This window comes from Rhamphochromis sp. 'chilingali' (genome assembly GCF_963969265.1).
Source record: "Rhamphochromis sp. 'chilingali' genome assembly, chromosome: 22".
Classification (NCBI taxonomy): Eukaryota; Metazoa; Chordata; class Actinopteri; order Cichliformes; family Cichlidae; genus Rhamphochromis; species Rhamphochromis sp. 'chilingali'.
In genome coordinates this window covers 11,671,397-11,689,351 of record NC_137950.1, presented here as the reverse complement: position 1 = coordinate 11,689,351, position 17,955 = coordinate 11,671,397, and the positions used below count along the sequence as shown (strand labels likewise).

Below are 17,955 nucleotides of genomic sequence, written 5' to 3'. Positions count from 1 at the left end.
CACTTCACAGTGTACAACAACGCACAAGCAGATGTCTTTGTAGTGGTAAAATATTGTTTTCATTAAAAAATGAAAAAGGAAAAAAGACACAAAAAAAGACAAAAAAGAACCACAAAAATTAAAGACAAATCATAACATGTGTGATGATGCCCCTGACCAAAACAATACAATCACATTCTTTCATTTTTGACTATGTCATATAAATAGACAAAAACAAGCCCATGGGGAGGAAAATATACTCATCAAGCCTGGTCTCTCCAGTGAGGTTCTGGTGCTTTGAATTTATGTGTTAGACAACACTGACACCTGCTGGATAAGATGTTCACTGTATACAGGTACACATACGTTTATATAGACGTAACATGACTTCTTCAAATTCATACTTCTGCTTTCTAGTCAAATTGTTCCAAGTCCTAATGTATGATCATGATCATTTTGTAGGAGGTAGTTTGTAATAAACTAACCATCTTAATTCAATGAATTCAGTTTAATTACATCACTTTTTTATGGAGCTACATGCTTCATGAAAAAAATACATTGTGATGTGCAGTACTGTGCAAAAAATTAGAAATAGGTGAAATGATTTATTGAAATATGCAAACATTCATGAAAGTCCAATTTATTTATATAGCACATTTAAAACAATAACTGCCCCTTGAGTTAAGTGCCTTTTTATACTTGAATGAATCATAGATCAGTGTTAAATGGCTTAACAAACAAGCACAAATCATTCCTTTGGAAATGATCAATGCAAGAACTGGACTGAAAATAAGTGAAAAAGCAGCCAAAGTCCAAAGAAAGAGAGAGAGTACCTTTGGAGAAGTCTGAAATGAGGGGCAGCCAAAGACTTTTGCACACTATTGTAGCTCCTACACATATTATACACTATTTTATTCCAGCACAGTGACCATGCTTTGCCACATTTTTTAAAAATGCATTCACTGGTTCATTCAGTTCAACAAAACCCACTTAGTTCCAAATGAATGGACCAACTTGTTAGTATTAAGACGGATTAAGATATGCAGATAAGAACTGTGACAACCATAAAACCACCCCAAGGCAGGAAGAGATAGTATCAGTCCTGATGACTAAAGTTACCACAGCGAGACATCTTACAATACAGTGTCTGTCAGCAGGATATTATGACCCCCAGCTCTAATGAGAGATCCGTAACTGGTGTTGTCAGGTTGCACCACCTTGTTTCATGTATTGGCATTTAGGTATGTGCCTATAGCCTTTTAAAGCCACTTTAAAGTCTATCTGAGCTGTCTCAGAAAGTACCATCCCTATTAAAAGAAGAGCGTGGTGACATGTGAACACCATATGAAACCAGTTATGTAATGGACTCAACAATACAAAAGAGTATGGTTTGCATTAGTTCAGACCACTGATAAATTATCCACAGACACAGCATATTGGTTTCTGTCATGCATAATTTCCCTGCCTGATGTTGATTAGTGTAATACAGTGGATGTGTTTCAGTGCTAATATAAGGAATAGCCCCCTCTGATTACTGCTTGAACTTTTTTGATTATTGAACAATGTTTACACATGTGAGGAAAGTTCTAGCAGTCTTTGTAATGCGGATAAAGAAGTAGATGAAGAGGATTTACTGGGAAATGCTGAATGCACAATTAGAGGCCTGGGTAAACATGACATCAGCATGGTTACTTGCTGTAGAAAGCTCCCACCAGAGACACAGAAGACATTAAAAATGGTTTTCAGAGGCTGCGTAGTACTAACAACAGTGTGTGTGTAAGTTGTAGTTGTATGTCTCTTTTAATATAATGAAAAGATAAGAACAATGAGAACAGTCCTAACCCATATTTTACTTATTTAAAGGTGAAATGGATCACAGGTGAAGTTCAAACTCAGCGCCCCGCAGTGAATCACTGTCAGAGCAGCGCAGATCCTGAAAAGGCCTCTACCACTGCGTCACATGCAGCGTTCTGTCATTACGGGAGCTCTTTGTGACTCAACCATTTCATATGCAAATGCCGTGCCTCTGATTTCTTTTGATTCGCCTCTCCACGTTAGCCGTGGCTTAGACTACGTGCACACGAGGGCTTTTCAGGTGTAATTGCCTTTCAGGGATAATTGTCCTGGGCTCGTCTTCCTACAGAAGCACCTGTGTGTGGATCAAAGCATTTGATGTGTGTGTCAGCTTTGTTTCGAGTGGGTGTCTTTGGAGCACACAGATTGTCAAGTAATTGCCCCTCCAGAAATTTCTATGACCAGAGTGTGTGTGTGTGCGGGGGGGGGGGGGGGGGGGGGGGGGGGGGTCAGCTTTCATTAAAACAGAGCATTTAAATGGCTAAGTAAGTAAAGAGTATCAAAAGGTTTAATAACAGTGTAATTATCTCAGGAGATGGAAAATAAATCACCCTGCTGACATATCGCTTAATGGAAAAGTTACAAATATTGACATTGTCAGCATTTTCCACACATCTGAGGTCACAAATGTCATGTAACACAATTCATACAGTCTTCATTGCGCTTGAATTTCATCTGCGTTTTTGAGATTTCATCCATCACCTTGTCGTGTATGACTTCTGACCATCAGGTGCACTACACAACCTTCAGCGCTTCCACATGTGTTAAATCGTAATAAGTCAACGCACTTTTATTTCAGTCTACTTGACCTTTGAGGTCACCGCTGTGCTCTCCTGCTTAATAAATTCCCAGCTAAACATTCACCAAGTCAACTGGCAACCCAATAAAACCTTCAAAGTAGACGGGTATATTTACAAAGCATCACTCAAAGACCCGACACACCTGCCCTCTTCCTCTGTAATATCAAAGAAGCATGTGAACATCACAAGGTCACAAATGAGCAAGAGGAGAATATTTTTAGACCAACCACAATCTAGACGTCTAATAAAGATGGAAATGAAAGGCGACCTTCTCAAATGTAAATATTTGATATTGAAGAGGTGGGGTTTTTTTCTTAGAATTGACCCCTGCCTGTAAGTTTTTAGATGACGTCTTATAGGTCCAACTATTTCAAAAAAAAAAAAGTTTAATTGTTAATTCAATCACATTTTCTCCCATTTAATGACTACAAAATATGAGGGAAAGAATTTAAAAGCTTGATCTTTTACAAATACTCCAATACAATAAATTAGGGAGTTGTAATAAATTGAATGGTGGCAAGTGAATAGTCCTGTTTAGAGGGGAGGGGTCTATTAGCAGGGGTTTAGAGGTATAAAGGCGCCATGGATGCAGTTCGCACAGACTGAATAATACGAAAACCCATCCTGCCAACATCATCTGTAATGTATTATTAGCTTTGCTGGGATAAACAATATATTTGATTAAAAAGAAGTAGAAGCAGAGCTTTTCTCTTTGAGATAGCAATGGATAACTGGAAGATCCAGCTGGTTATTGTGACTTTTTGTGCTTTGGTGCAAACCTATCAGAGATTCTCGTGCAGTGCAGAAGAGCAGAGAGGACTTCTGAAAGAGTGGAAGGTGAGAAGCACTATTGTTTTTATAATGGGTTGAGCAATGGACAAATTTAAATATCAAAGCATTGAGTTCATTCACTTATTCTGTTCAAGCTTAGGTGAAGAGGAGAAAATCTTAGATGATTGTTGAGATTTCTTGCTTATATACAAGAAAAAAATATACTTTCAAAGAAGTCTGAAAGCTGTGTGTTTTAAAATTCTGCATTTGTTTTTGTTTTTTACAAGAGGCAAAGTTCTGTAAGTAACACATATTATAATGGTGCATAAGTATTTTTAACATTTTTGCAAATAAATCTGTATTTCTTTTTTTTTACTAATTTGAAAGAAGATACAGAAAGAAAACTCAAAATGTTAGACGACCATTGCATTAACAATGCGTTTGCTTGTAGACTCTTGTAGATATACTTTTTAAATATAAAAACTGGTTTACTTTAAATAAAATAGTGAAATGTTTCTTGCAGGATGAATCACTGCAGACAAGCCTGACCAGTCCAATGTCCAGTGTAATAAAAAGATCCAAAGCCCTTCGATTCTACGGACTCATGGGGAAACGCTCAGGTAACCTTAAAACATATCCATGCATAACATAATGTCTCATTTTTGTGCTTATCGCCATTTTTATGTCTCATAATAAGTATTAAAGCCTGTTGCATGACAATAAATTTATCTCTTCACAGATGCAAAAAAACCCTACCAAGTAAAAAGACGTGAGTGGCTTGATCTTATTGAAGCAGAACTCTTATCATACTAATGGTTTTGAAAACTAGTAGTTCCAGAAATTGGAATCTAATATTTAATCACAGCATCATTGCATTGTTTCTTATTCTTATAGGAAATAAAGGAGAAATGTTTGTGGGCCTGATGGGAAGAAGCATCTCCAGTGGTGGTAAGCATAAAATCATCAATAGACCACATGTAAATTGTAGATATTTCAAAATATCAAGGCAGCTTTATTGATATTAAAAATATCAAAGTGCTAATACACATTACACAGCTATGATTCAAAGTACAAGCCGAAAACCATCCTAGTCAAACGTTTCCTGTTTATTACAGAATCTCTACCCAAAGTAAATCGTTCTGCAAAGACCACTGCGATCCATGATTCAGAGAACCCATACAAGCAAGGTACGATTGTACCAGTATAAAAACCTGAGGCTGTTTTGTTTCTATGTGCATTCATATAGTGGTGTTACATTTGTATTTTATATCCTCAGCAAATTAAAAATCTCCTCTTTCCCCTCATCATTGGCAGGTTCAGCAAAGGAATGGATCAGAATCCTGTATTGATGGAATTAGGAAAAAAAAAAAAAAGACATTATGACGAAGATCTATACAATTTTATACCAACCAAAGGCGTGTTGCCATAAATCATACTCATTAAAAGTACACCCTGCTCAATTTCATGTTTCGATTCATGCTAACAGTTACTGTATTAACGCTCAAAAAGAATAACCACCATTGTCAAAAAGCACATTTCTCATAGTAAATAAAAATAACCTCTAAATGCACTCAAATGTAGCTATTCTAACATTAATGTTATCCATCACATTGGACCGTTCATCATTTAACATTCAGCACACAAAGGCAGTTTTAAAGCAAATCCTCGACACTCATTTTTCACAATGCTGACAAAAAGCATTTGACTTGGAACGTATGCTGGTTTGGCTAGAAATGACAGTAAAATATAAAAAGGTGTTTAAAAAATTCACATTACAGACAAGAAGAAATAAACAGGGTCAAAGGGATGAAAGAAAAAAAACACTGATCTTTATTGACAGTTCATAGGTCTAGGCTACTTGTGGCTGGTGAGGCTAGAGGCGAGTGTTTTCAGTAGCCTGAGCTTCTCAGTGTTTATGTCCCTTTGGGAGGGGTCCATTTTAGCGAGCTTGGGTCGATGGTTTTGTTGCTATTGCCTCGCTTGATCTCCTTTGCTTTCCACTCATCAATCAGGTCCTGGGATGAGAAACAGGGTAACGAGCTAGGTTATCACATCTAATTTTTCCAGTAAGATAGAAATAGAAAGAAGGGCCTGGTATAAAACGTGTTTTACAGCATTAACGTAAAATTTTACTTCCAAAATTAATCAAAATATTAGAAATAGACAAGTAAATGATCTCAGTAACCCAAATAATTTGATACAAAAGCAATTATTTCAATAAATAAATACAAGCATAAATAAAATGGAGAGGAGCCAGCTTACCTGACGCTTCAGTACTAAGTGCTTTCCCTTCCAATACTTCAGCATCTGAAGAGACTGCAGGGTGCTCACAATGTCCACCGGGTTGACAGCAGTTTCCTGACTGATCTCTGTGCAGCACGCAAATATTAAAACAAATATTAATTGTATGCATTTGTCTTGTTTATTAAATGCATGAATCTTCTTGTGCGGATTCATTATGCTCTTCCTTTTATCTATCATCGATATACATATTCTGAGATCAGTGTATGTACAAGTAATCTTTAAGGGCCTAAAGCTCAAGCTTCAGACTTCTCTAAACACTCTGGTTTAGGCATTTTTTCCTGCTCTTGACTGTCAATGAGAGGGAATTTCTTTAATATGGTTATCTGAGGCACACAGCTCAGACTTTGAGCGCAGCACTCCCACCCAGCTGCTGCTGCGCAAATCTTTTACTTGCAAGGGACAGCCAAACAGAAAAAAAACATAGCTTAAGAGGTGAGCTAAGAGGGAAAGAAGCTAAACTGTCTTGTTACTAGTCAGAAGATGGACTTTGGGACTTCACCAAGGCCAATATAAGCTAAAATTAAGATTATTTTAAACTGGTAATTGGTAACTGGTAACAAAGTACAGAGCCACTTTCAGCTTTTTTTGTAAACATATAATTTAAGCTGCCAAATTATAGGGTTTGTGCTTTCACTTACCTTTGATGGAGATCTCCTTGCCTTGAAAGTTGTACATGTATCTGAGTAATACCTCCTTCCAGTAACTCCTGTAACTGATGAGGCCCAGATCAGAGAGAGGTCTCTCTGGCGAGCCCACCTTCTCCTCAACTTTTGACAACAGATAACCTAAATAAAGCACAGGACAGTCAGAATGAACGCTTTCAGAAGGAAGAGAGAATTATCTGTATTTCATTATGCAAAAAGACTAAAATGCAATTTAATGATTACATTGAGAATAGAATAAATTAACATATATACATACTAAAGTCAATGAGCATCTTTCCAAAGCCTTGTCTCATGTACTGTGGCATTGTCAGGATACAGGATACATTGTAGTTCAGGAAGGAATTTTTCTCCTTAAAGAAATAAATAGAAGGAAAAAACACTTTTTAGACATTTCTGTTCTGGAACATAAAATCAATCATTGTGTGGGTAAAAACAATAACCTTGTTCTTCTTTACCTTTGAAAAATAGCCTACTAAATGGCAGCCAGTGTTGTCAGCTTCAGTCATGACATAGAAGAGAAAAGGCTCCACGTCATAGTAAAGTGTTTTGTGGTCCAGGAAAAGCTTGGCAAGTAAACACAAGTTCTGACAGTAGATCTGGGGATGATATGGCCCTTGATTACTTTAAAAGTGGCTTATATATTTGATTACAATTTAAAAAGAAAAGAAATGCCAGTGTTCACTAAGTAAGACTCTTACCTTATTCTTTTTGCCATCGACTTCAAACACAGATATAGACCCCTTTCTGTACACCTCATCTCCTGGAGGATGCTTCCACACACATTTGGCCTGAAAAGACAAATTATATACAGTACTTCCAAACCAGTGAGTTCATAAAGATAAATTATTCTTATTTAAAGGCCACCGTGCAGTAAAAATATATAATGTAATAAGAGCAACGGCTGTTTGCCAAAACTGAACTTTAAAAAATGAATGTTTAGAATGTTTTTATAAAAATCATTTCTAAGTGTAGCACGACTCCAATGACTTGGGATTAGGCTCTCTCACCATGTGTCGCCTGAGGATGGTCTGGCTCTTCATGTATTTGAGGCAGAATTCACAGACGTACAGACGACCTAGACGCGCATACTCCTCAGGATAGGGCGAGTGGTACCAGGTGTCCAGCTCGTAGCGACCAAACAAGATAGTCTTGATCATGTTACTGCCCTCGGTGATCTGACCCTGGATGCGCAGCTTCTCCTGCAGGCATGAAGATGGGAAACATTAATGTCCAATGTGTGTGATGAGGTTATCAATCAAAAAACTAGAATGCTAACATACTGACAGTTTAAAAAATAAATAAATAAATAAATAAATAAAACAAAATAGTGACAACTCAGTTTTTAAAGAAAAATAATGTACCTGGAACAATGAAAGGCACCAGTTCTAGCTTCATTTCCTTTTATCTTATTCTAAAATGCTAAAAAGAAAGTACTTATGGAGATGTGAAACCCCATCATTACCAGGTCTTCAGATGCTCGGGCCTGTGCTTTCCTGAACAGCTCCAGGTCATATTCACTGGTGATGTTCTCCAGCAGAGGCTCTCTGGTGTTGCCGTGTGTTTGCCGATGCTCCTGTGGGCCACGAGAAAAGGCAAGCAGGAAATGAAGTAACACGCCAGCTATGAGGTGGAATAAGCTTAGAAATAGCAAAACAAAAGTACTGGTGACGTACCACATGCTTTTCTTTCTGCTCCTTCTGCAGGCCAGAGTTTCGACCCTTCCTTATCTCAGCCACTTGCTCCTTGTATCGAATCTGTTTCGGTGTTGGTGTCTACAAATAAGGATAAATAACCAATTCACTTTCCTGGTATGAGAAATTACTGACAATAGTTAAAATAATAAACAGATAATTAAGCAAAGTGTAAAATTCAATGTCATGCTCTCATTTCTAAAGCAGACCTACCTGGTGACGAGTTGCATGGCGCGAGTTGCTGTCCTCCTGTGCCTTTACCTCCTCCTCTTGTTTCTCACGGCTAATGGCTTTTACCTGACAAATAAATAAATAAATAAATAGATAAATAAATAAAGCATGGATTATATCTCTTCTTGGTCTCTCATTTCTCTCTGATACGGCTCAGGCAGCCAAATACTCATACCAGCCACTTCAACCTACAACATTAATAACATTTGCTGGGAACATCCCTGTTTAAGTGATGAAGTGTTACTTGTGGCTGTTTTTACTGATAGCAAAAGACATTGTGTACTTGTACTACAGCTGAAATTGTCATTTACTACACTCAACCTTTGGAGTATCAGTTATGTCCCAAAGAAAGTTGTACAGTCCAGCCACTGCCAGTGTTTCAGGTTAATAACTGTATAGATAAAGTAAATTCACATAATATTGTAAAGTATTCTGAACATGATTTATAATAATCACCTTGCATTCATCAGCAGAAAGATTGTGGTAAAGAGGACAGCCTGACACAGCAAAATGACGTTCATGCTTTCCTGTGAGGTGACCTAAGAAAAAAGAGAAAAATAAGCATGATGTTTGCTGATATGCCATATTTCCAATGTTCAAATTTTTAATAACACTTTTGACGTTTGGCAAAAAAAGTAATATATTTTACCAAGGGAATTGCACCCCGGGGTTGGACATTTCATGTTGAAATTATAGGTTTCGTGACAGCGGCGGCGTTTAGGTCGGTGGGAGAGATCTTTATCCGAATCTCTGTTGGCTTGGTCCTTGGCCTGGCTCTCATCATGTGAGGCATTGGGACTGGAGATGTCCAACTCTGATTCAGAGGAGGGTGCATTTCCAGTGGGCGTCAGTGGTGGAGATTCATCGTGATCCACAGCTCGCTTTAATTCCTGAGTATCTAAGGGAAAATAAAATAAAAGTAATCTTCAAATCACTGTAAAAGTATATATATACATATGTGTGTGTGTGTGTGCATATGTATAGGCTATGTTGCCAACCCTGAGAGCTTTGGCTAAGGCGAGTAGAGGCTCTGGTGAGGCGCTGTCTCTTGGGCACAGTCCCTTCACTTTCTGAGCTATTGGTCTGTTCTCTTTCAGCAGAGGAGTCAGAGTCTTCAGTTCCATCTGAACCACTCCCAGCCATGTGTCTCTGTCAGGGGAACAAACGGTAAATGAAAGGCACCTTTTACTAAATAATGTCAAATAGAGGTGCGGAAAAAAACAAGCATGGATAACACTGATGGTGTCCACAAGCCAAAAAGACAGAGTTGTTCTGGCGATAGCAACTACAGTTTTACAGAGCAGTTAATTCAGCATTCACAGTATATCTATTCATTGTTGAGTCATAAATCCACCAAATTAAAAGCGTAGCTGAGGTAACACTGTAAAAGTGCTGTTTGTGGACATTTTTCTTTTCGATTTCTGACTGGCTACAATCAAATGATAGCTCTCCATTAGCTGTTTAATTATTATTATCAGCATAAACAGGTCTTAACACCATCTACCCCTTACTAATACCAAAGCAATATATTCCGCCAAACTAGTGTTAAAAACTGGCCAAATACTGTCACACGTGTAGTAATTACCACGACAAAGTAACCAGTCTGCTTAGCACGTCAACTGTTATTGTTGTTAGCTTAGCGTTAACGGTTAGCTCTGCTCTTGGTTTTTAGTATTTGTTTTTTTCCCAGCCAATGTGGCACAACACTGTATTCACAAACAGCAATTTAAGCAGGACTGATCTTGTTTTAGTCTTAGGGCAAAGCCTACATATACATGAACCGCAAAGCGCCGTTACATTTCACCAAACGTGAAGTAAAAGTTTTAGCTTCTTTTAGCTGCTTTTAACTGTACACTGGGTGTTTAATGAGCTCGAACAATACCGACACAAGCTGAATGTGGCAATGCAGTTAAAGTCAGTATGTTTAAATTATTCTGTGCAGATTTATCAGCTGATGCTAACACCGTGTTTTAGCGCGTTACACTGTCAGAATATTGAATGGAATATGGTGGAACCTCCTGGTTAACCATTAGCGCTAACTTAGCTAACGTTACCCTCTTGTGCGACCTACATGCACTCTTACCTGTCTTCTACGAGGCATGTTCTTCTTGATGGCTACTACTTCACGATGGTCTAAAGCAGCAAATGTAAACGTTACGTTTAAAAAATAAACTGTTTAATGATTTATAGATTTTTTACTTTATTAGTTTATATGTACACAGCGTTTAGTAGCTCGAGGTGCATTCCTCGCTCAGACAGAGCGAAGAAATGAATTTCCGGTAACCAGTAGACCAGCAGGGGGCGACTTCCGGATAAAATAAATGTATTACTAATGCCTGTCTAAAATCTGAAGTGGGCTGGGTGGGGGTTAATTTGAAATGCACTGTCGTAGTATCGTGTCTTTTTTTTCTTTAATAAAAATATGACTCCCAAGGAGCCAATCTTTCTTGCCATTTTGAAAAAAGTGCTCTTGTTCAATAGATCCCAAGGCTTTCTCTGGGACATTTTCAGTTCAGTCCTTGTACCTGACCATTTTCAGAGGAATGCTTTTTTGTTTGTTAAATCACTGAAAATTGAGATTTACAGCAGATGAACAGTATCTGAAAAATCATGTGCTTAAGAAAAAGGGGGGGGGGGGGAATCCATCAAGGACCTGACACAAGACCTGATATATCTGTTACTTCAGCGGATCCATTTACTGTTGGCCTCAGAAATTGCTTTAGTGCTGTGGTGGCTGTCAAGAAGTTATTCTTAAGGAATAGTATTGGATAACAGCCTTTATCCAAAGAAGAAGCCTTTAAAAACCCCGGAGAACTCATCCTGAAGGTTACTTTAAGAAGTTACAAGATACAGTAGCTTGACTAGGAGAGTTCAGGCTGTGTTGGAGAATAAAGATGGCCATACCAAATATTGACTTTCAAACTCGTAAAAATTATCCAAGCTGCCTTTTAAACTTGTTGGATTTTTTACCAACTCTGTTTTTGGCCTATCTATGTTTACACATGCTCCAGTCAGTTCCTGCACATAGTTCCAATTTCCTTACCAAAATATAAAAAAAAGGCTGACTCAAGACTTTTAAATTGTATCTATTAAATTTTGCTTTGTCGAATTTACTGACTTTACTGAGCTGTTTCACTTAGAAGAGCCACGTTCTTGTATATTCATATTTTGTTTGGTTAACTTCAATTTGGTCATATCGTTATCATCATATATTGTATTTTATCAACATGTTTACTTATTGAGCCCTGTTATTTCATTTGACTGTATTTTTCCTTTTTTTTTTTTTTTTTACATTATTAAGTTATTGTGTATTTGACACATACTTTATTGAAATATTCTACTTTATTTAAACTTTTATATATATATATATATATATATATATATATATATATATATATATATATATATATATATATATATATATATATATATATATATATATATATATATATATATATATATATATATATATGTAGTGGATGTTCTGGCTGGTCTACCACAGGATTTTTTTTTACTTTTGGAAAATAAATAAAGTATTTTATCTTTATTATATCTACCTTCCTATATATAAAGTTTACATTTACAATTCTACTCTTTAAACAATATTGATGGCCAAAATACTGATTTTAAGTAATTTAATTTTGTTGCATAACTAAGATTTAAACTTAATGAAATGCTGTCAAATGAAATTCACTTGATTATTCATGTATGTGTATGTTGGTAAATGATTCATAAATTCAGCAAAATCAATTTTAAAATTATCAATGTGTCAAGATTTTGTCCAAAATTCTTAAAGTTCCATTGCATCCCTCAGGCAATGTTGGTCAACAACCTCCCAAGTGTTGAAGTGGGTCCCATTAGGTAATTTTCTTGTTGGATTCTTTCTGCCCCCACCTCCATCCTCTTAAACAATCAATTAAAGGTGGCTGAACCACTTTGAGAACCCAGAAAATGCATCTGTTTTCCCGAGTGTTCCACAGTCAGGCTATAAAGGGCACGGAAGGGGCTGTGGCAGGCAAGTCTCCTAGCAGCTGATACCAGATGGTCTATATATAGCTTTTAGGGCCTGGCCGCTGCATCAGGGCACACTACTAACTCAGCTGGACACGTGTGAGTTAGCTTTCTCTTGGTAAAAAGGAATTGTATAGCAACTTCTCTTTTATTTAAAAACAACAACAAGAATGAACAAACCTAAAATTGTCAGACCAGAGGAAAGGTAAGTGCTGCCAAACTCACTGAGCAATAAAGCATGTTTTTTTCCTAAATCTTTCATTATGAAAAGGTTTCAGGTTTGATTCCTAAGCAGTTTCTTGGTGTTTTAACAGCAAGCCAGCACATGCGCTGTGGTTTGACAGGAAGAAATACGTCACCATCAACTTCATGGTTCAGAAACCTAAAGATGTCCAAGTTGATATCCAGCCAGACAAACTGATTCTGTGGTGAGTTTTTAAAGACGTTCCCTCTCTTGAAGTCACATGTGATTCAGTTTAGAAAATGTCTAAAATGGTTTCTTTGACAACCCCATTGCCTCTCTGCAACAGCTGCAAAAACGAAACAGATGATGTGTACTACAACGAGCTGCACTTCTATGACAAAGTCCAGATCCACGTAAGCATCCGCATTATATTCTGTATTCTTCAATGTACAGAAAGCAGGCTGTTAAACGCTCCTTTAACTTGTCATCACTTGAAAGGACTCCAGAGAAAGGGTCTATGACCGCACCATCAATGTCTTGCTAAGGAAGATGAAACCTGATTGTGCTTGGCCTCGTCTTCAGAAAGATCCAGCTAAGGTAAGCACACGTGTTTGTGTCTGTGTCCTTAAACCGATCAGTATCAAGGTATTCTATTCTTCTCATCTGGTATTTACTCAGGTTCATAAAAATAGCATGGCTCATGTTAAGACTGTTTTTATGAGGCTGAAGAATTTTTTTTTTTACCAATGATACTTCCTCACTATTCATTTACCAGTTTCAATCACAAACCCTAAGTTGAAAAAGTCTTAGCTCACTGTTTCCGTCTCATAAAAATGCATTATATAAGCAAAGAGAAGCTTTATATAAGTATTAATAGAGTGCCTGAGGATATTACAACTAACTAAGTAGGATGTTCTGTAATTCTTGCAACTTTACTTTTAGTAAATAATACCTAAAATGGTGCTGTTATGTCTTCATTCCACAGGCCAGTTGGATTTCAGTTGACTTTGATAACTGGAGGGACTGGGAGCACGAAGACGATGAGGGAAAGGAGGAATATGACCGTTATGTGGATGTGAGTGAATTCAGTCTTCTTAGTAATAAGATCAATCAAATTCCAATATTGCTTCTGATCCCAGTGCATGTAATATGCAATACCTTCCATTATTTTTTTGTTTAAATGGCTTTCCTTTTACAGATGATCCGAGAGATGGCTAACAGTGACAAAGGAGAAGCTCCAGATATGGGGGATCTTAGTGATGTAAGTGAAGTGTTCTCCATATAAGTGAGGAGTGTACAATGTAAAATTGGGAATTGCTTCTGCAATAGTCTATATTTAAGTATTCTACAATCAATGCCGACTGAAAATCTGTAACTTATATTGATCATTTTATTGCGGAGACTGACCATTCATCCATTTTTTTCCCTTTCAACAGTCTGACTGATACTTTATCCTCTCTGGTGAAGCCTGCTGTAAATGTATAACTCAGGATACTGAGGACAACAGTTTGTTTACTGAAAGCTGTATTATATGCTAAAAATGGATGTGCTATTGTCCAAAATGCTGTTTTTAAATGTATGATGATATTTTATGTGAGATTATTTATTGCTCTGTAATTGTTTACTGTACACCGGCATGTGATTGATAATAAAAGTTTTATTAAACACAAAATTGCATTATGTTGCTTGAGGTAATAACACTAGCTGAATGAACTGGGGGATATAGAACATGATTGTGTCGGTAACTCCAGAAGATGGCAGTAACGTTGCAGTAAATTTAAAAGTCTCAATCAGTAGCCCAAATTTAGTTTACACTCGTAGTAATGCACTAAAAACACAGCCTCGCTTTTTATACGTAGTCATATTAGTGACCTGTTGCCGGTTAACATAACTAGTTGTAAAAAAAAAACGTTTCCAGCCTTTTGTTGAAATGCTGTCTAATTTGAAATTACCCCATTTCCTCTTAAATCGGTTCATTTCATCACTTTCAACGTTTGGTATGTTGTCTGCGTTCTACTGAGAATCATTTATAGCTGTATCAGATTTAAAAAATCATTGCATTCTGGTTTTATTTACATTTTACAATTCGGGTTGCAATTTATTCGATTTTATAGAGCACATCCTAAGGTTTTCTCTTCCTCCTGTTAAAAAAAAGTGCACTTAAAAGATGATTAAATAATAGTGGCTTAATTAATCTTTTTCGCTTAAGTTAAAAAAGTTATGAAGCGAAAGTCGAAGTCATTAAGTTTGGGCTATTATGGTACCCGTAGGCGTCAGCTGACAGCTGTAGGCTTCACCTCCCCGTGCTCGTGCTACCGGCTGGCGCAGTTTTCCTTTCAAAAACAGGACAAAATGGCTTTTCAGTGTCAGCGAGACTGCTATATGAAAGAGGTGCGAAGCTTTTAAAAGCATCCGAAAAGACCTCCCGGAAATTTATCAGCAGTTCGGTGCAGAAGTGATTAGCATGCCTGCTAACTGATGCACCTGCTAGCTACCTTTGTAACCAGAGCAAGGGCTGGCAACTGATTTATAGGTCGTTTATATATAGTCTACGAGTCGCACTTTTATCTTACATAACCTTAGATTTATTCAGTTTTACTTTGTTAGAGGTTGTAATTGTGTAATTTCCACACTCTATATTTCAGATCGTATCATTTTTCTCCTTTAAAACGCCGCTTAAAAGTAATAAATCACCTTAAATGCTATGCATTTAGAGAATTTAGGATACTGTCTCCTTTTTTAAGTCTTCAGTCTTTGTACTTGCTGTCACATAAATTGTCCTTTACAAAGCCAGACCTTTATAAAGTCTTGTATGAGACTGAAATCTTGCACACACTTAAACAACTGCAGTCCTTTAAGAAGCATGTAATGTTTCTGGTTGTAAATTTTATATGACACGATTATTATCGTTATTTCTCTGGTCCCCTTCCAGTTTGTTACCTCTGTAGTCTCCTGCTGCCCGGCGGAACTAAAACAAGAAGTAAATGGAAAGAAAGAAACTATTAAAGGATTCCACATCAAGCTACAAGATACCATCTTGTTTCCTGAGGGAGGTGGCCAGGTAAGCATGTTCATTTTCTTTTTCTTTCAAGTTCTTACTCCATTATTTAAATGTGTACGTCACATGTTCCTTCATTGCAAATGTTTATGCAAATGCGAGACTGTACAATGTCACTTGCAAAATTTGCATGCTTTACGTTGTCCTCCTGCAGCCAGATGACCATGGATTCCTTGGAGATGTCCCAGTTTTGAGAGTGACAAGGCAGGGACCGGACGCCCTGCATTTTGTGGCCTCACCTCTGGAGGTGGGTCAGGAGGTTCAAGTGAAGGTAGACTGGGAAAGGAGATTTGATCATATGCAGCAGCACTCGGGTAATAATCACCACAGAGACAGGAAAAAACGCCATCGCACATTTTGTTTTACCTGTTGCCTAAGCAGTAATTGTTTTCTTCTTGACTCTTAGGTCAGCATTTGATTACAGCTTTGGCAGACACAATGTTTGGATACAAGACCACATCCTGGTACTTTACCACTGCATATGTTCTTTTCCATGTAGCCACTAAGCCTTGTAGGATTACAGATTTTCTGGGTTTTTATCAGGGAACTGGGTCGTCAAAGAAGCACCATTGAGCTGGACACTCCCTGTGTGAAACCTGGCCAGCTTCAGGAACTGGAAGAATGTGTAAATGAGAAGATCAGAGCTCACATTCCTGTCATGGTTCAGCTTCTCTCTATAGATGACCCAGCTGTGGAGAAGGTACAGATATTGCACTTACTGGTTGTAAAAGAGACCTGTTGCCCTGTGTTAAGTGTATTACACAATATGTATTTGTACAAATCAGGTGAGAAGTCGAGGGCTGCCAGAGGACCACGCAGGACCCATTCGGATCATTGATATAGAGGGCATAGATGCCAACATGTGCTGTGGAACCCACGTCTCCAACCTCGGTCACTTACAGGTACAACATTGACACTTTCACAATTATATTTAGTGTTTGTGCCATTAACCGTTGTGTATCTAATTTCTTTGTATTCAAATTTAAGGTAATAAAGCTGCTGGGAACTGAGAAAGGAAAGAAAAACAAAACCAACCTAATTTTCCTGGCAGGAAAAAGGGTACTAAAGTATGCAGAGAAAAGCTACAACACAGAGCGTTCACTGGTGTCACTTCTAAAGTAAGTTCTAAATCTGAATAGTCAAAATTTAACTTTGAATCATTCAGAAATTTGAAGTGAAAACTCCTTTTGGTCATTTATCATCAGAACGGGACCAGATGAGCACGTTGAGGCAGTCGACAAGTTGCAGAAGTCTGTTAAGCTGCTACAGAAAGTAAGAACAGTTTCTTTCTAGATTACTGTTTGACAGATTTGGTAAAAAAAATGGTATGGTAATAATAAATTAATAATAGTAGAATTAGATTTTTTGACAGGGTAAATATGCTTCAGCTTAAGATATTGCATATAAGGCTCCTCAACTACTACAAAACTGTCTTTGGCAGACTAACCTGAGCCTGCTTCGTGATATGGCGGTTCTCATTGCTCAGAGCTTTAAGAATGATCCTCACAAAGACTTCTTCACCTTCCACAAGTAAGAGGTTCTGCTTAGAGATGTCATTGCACACTGCACTTACCAGTTATCCATTTAAAAAAAACCCTCAGAAATGATCCATTCTTTACAACCTGGTGACGTTTTGGCATCAAGGTGAGTATGTCAATAACAAAACAGTGTTCTTGTTCTTCTTGTAGAAAAGAGGGAGACAATGAGTTTATGAATATCATTGCCAATGAAATAAACACTGAGGTAAGATCACAATTTCACTGCTTTACTGCTAGGCATTACCACGTCAGTATATTTATTTTCAATCCCTACTCTGGTTATAGGAAACACTGGTTTTCCTGACTGTTGGAGAGGAAAAGGGACCTGGTTTGTTTCTGCTGGCTGGACCCAGTGAACTAGTCACTGAGATGGGACCACAGTAAGAGTTTTCATATTTATGTAGCTTCTACTGTTAAAATCTTAATGTAGGTTGGCACTGTATCTGTGTGTTTACTTTCCAGAGTGTTAGAATTGCTCCAAGGGAAGGGAGCAGGGAAGAACGGGCGATTCCAAGGCAAAGCCAACAGCCTGGCACGGAGAGGAGAGGTGGAGGCTTTACTGAAGCAGCGCTGCAATCAACGCAGCTCACAGGAAGAATAAATTTTCATTAGAAAGAAACGTTTTATACTTCCAAAAGGGGAACATTAAGGTTGGCTTACATGGCTGTTTTATACACCCATAATCTGTGGTAATCACTAAATGATGTGTTGGGTTACACATCATGAGAAAGTGACCATTTTGTGAAAATGTATATAATTCAACTTCTGTACAACATGTGCTGTACATATTTCAATATTAAATGTAAAGTGCTGGTTTTATTCAGTCAAAATCCAAATTTTTGAACAATTTATTTTTTTAATCCCATCTT

The 17,955-nt window shown here is 37.5% G+C and overlaps 4 protein-coding genes across 4 annotated transcripts; 3 read left to right on the top strand and 1 right to left on the bottom strand.

Moving 5' to 3' along the window:
* Window positions 1–3,339: 3,339 nt before the first annotated feature.
* Window positions 3,340–4,753, top strand: LOC308391137 (uncharacterized protein; the record flags this gene model as incomplete). Its single annotated transcript, XM_080873606.1, has 6 exons — window positions 3,340–3,470; window positions 3,928–4,024; window positions 4,144–4,173; window positions 4,299–4,352; window positions 4,520–4,591; window positions 4,719–4,753. Exons 1-6 carry the CDS (start codon window positions 3,357–3,359, stop codon window positions 4,751–4,753), a joined length of 402 nt encoding a protein of 133 aa, XP_080729732.1. The 5' UTR covers window positions 3,340–3,356.
* A 5-nt stretch (window positions 4,754–4,758) lies between these two features.
* On the bottom strand, window positions 4,759–10,566 carry kat7b (K(lysine) acetyltransferase 7b). Its single transcript, XM_080871963.1, has 14 exons — window positions 10,379–10,566; window positions 9,294–9,444; window positions 8,945–9,193; window positions 8,752–8,834; window positions 8,278–8,361; window positions 8,047–8,145; window positions 7,836–7,946; window positions 7,381–7,572; window positions 7,072–7,161; window positions 6,829–6,969; window positions 6,630–6,723; window positions 6,347–6,493; window positions 5,667–5,773; window positions 4,759–5,419 (listed from the first exon to the last, which is right to left on the bottom strand). The coding sequence occupies exons 1-14, from the start codon at window positions 10,394–10,396 to the stop codon at window positions 5,318–5,320; spliced, it is 1,668 nt and encodes a 555-aa protein (XP_080728089.1). The 5' UTR covers window positions 10,397–10,566; the 3' UTR covers window positions 4,759–5,317.
* Window positions 10,567–12,308: 1,742 nt separating this feature from the next.
* ptges3l (prostaglandin E synthase 3 like) lies at window positions 12,309–14,163 on the top strand. The gene is made up of 7 exons (XM_080873197.1): window positions 12,309–12,511; window positions 12,621–12,734; window positions 12,837–12,903; window positions 12,989–13,087; window positions 13,476–13,565; window positions 13,689–13,751; window positions 13,927–14,163. The coding sequence occupies exons 1-7, from the start codon at window positions 12,477–12,479 to the stop codon at window positions 13,933–13,935; spliced, it is 477 nt and encodes a 158-aa protein (XP_080729323.1). The 5' UTR covers window positions 12,309–12,476; the 3' UTR covers window positions 13,936–14,163.
* A 598-nt stretch (window positions 14,164–14,761) lies between these two features.
* Window positions 14,762–17,922, top strand: aarsd1 (alanyl-tRNA synthetase domain containing 1). Its single transcript, XM_080873916.1, has 12 exons — window positions 14,762–14,881; window positions 15,423–15,551; window positions 15,703–15,862; window positions 15,955–16,012; window positions 16,092–16,248; window positions 16,334–16,450; window positions 16,536–16,666; window positions 16,754–16,820; window positions 16,990–17,078; window positions 17,237–17,291; window positions 17,372–17,466; window positions 17,549–17,922. The coding sequence occupies exons 1-12, from the start codon at window positions 14,843–14,845 to the stop codon at window positions 17,685–17,687; spliced, it is 1,236 nt and encodes a 411-aa protein (XP_080730042.1). The 5' UTR covers window positions 14,762–14,842; the 3' UTR covers window positions 17,688–17,922.
* The last annotated feature ends 33 nt before the right edge of the window (window positions 17,923–17,955 follow it).

Excerpts from the sequence above, each read along its gene's own strand:
- aarsd1 (XM_080873916.1), top strand. The coding sequence starts at position 14,843 with ATGGCTTTTCAGTGTCAGCGAGACTGCTATATGAAAGAG. Across the intron at positions 15,552-15,702 it reads TTCCTGAGGGAGGTGGCCAG|CCAGATGACCATGGATTCCT; the intron begins GTAAGCATGTTC and ends GTCCTCCTGCAG. Across the intron at positions 16,451-16,535 it reads CCAACCTCGGTCACTTACAG|GTAATAAAGCTGCTGGGAAC; the intron begins GTACAACATTGA and ends TTCAAATTTAAG.
- ptges3l (XM_080873197.1), top strand. The coding sequence starts at position 12,477 with ATGAACAAACCTAAAATTGTCAGACCAGAGGAAAG. Across the intron at positions 12,735-12,836 it reads CCAGACAAACTGATTCTGTG|CTGCAAAAACGAAACAGATG; the intron begins GTGAGTTTTTAA and ends TCTCTGCAACAG. Across the intron at positions 12,904-12,988 it reads ATGACAAAGTCCAGATCCAC|GACTCCAGAGAAAGGGTCTA; the intron begins GTAAGCATCCGC and ends ATCACTTGAAAG.
- kat7b (XM_080871963.1), bottom strand. Across the intron at positions 7,947-8,046 it reads AGCAGAAAGAAAAGCATGTG|GAGCATCGGCAAACACACGG; the intron begins GTACGTCACCAG and ends CGTGGCCCACAG. Across the intron at positions 5,420-5,666 it reads ACTTAGTACTGAAGCGTCAG|GACCTGATTGATGAGTGGAA; the intron begins GTAAGCTGGCTC and ends TTCTCATCCCAG.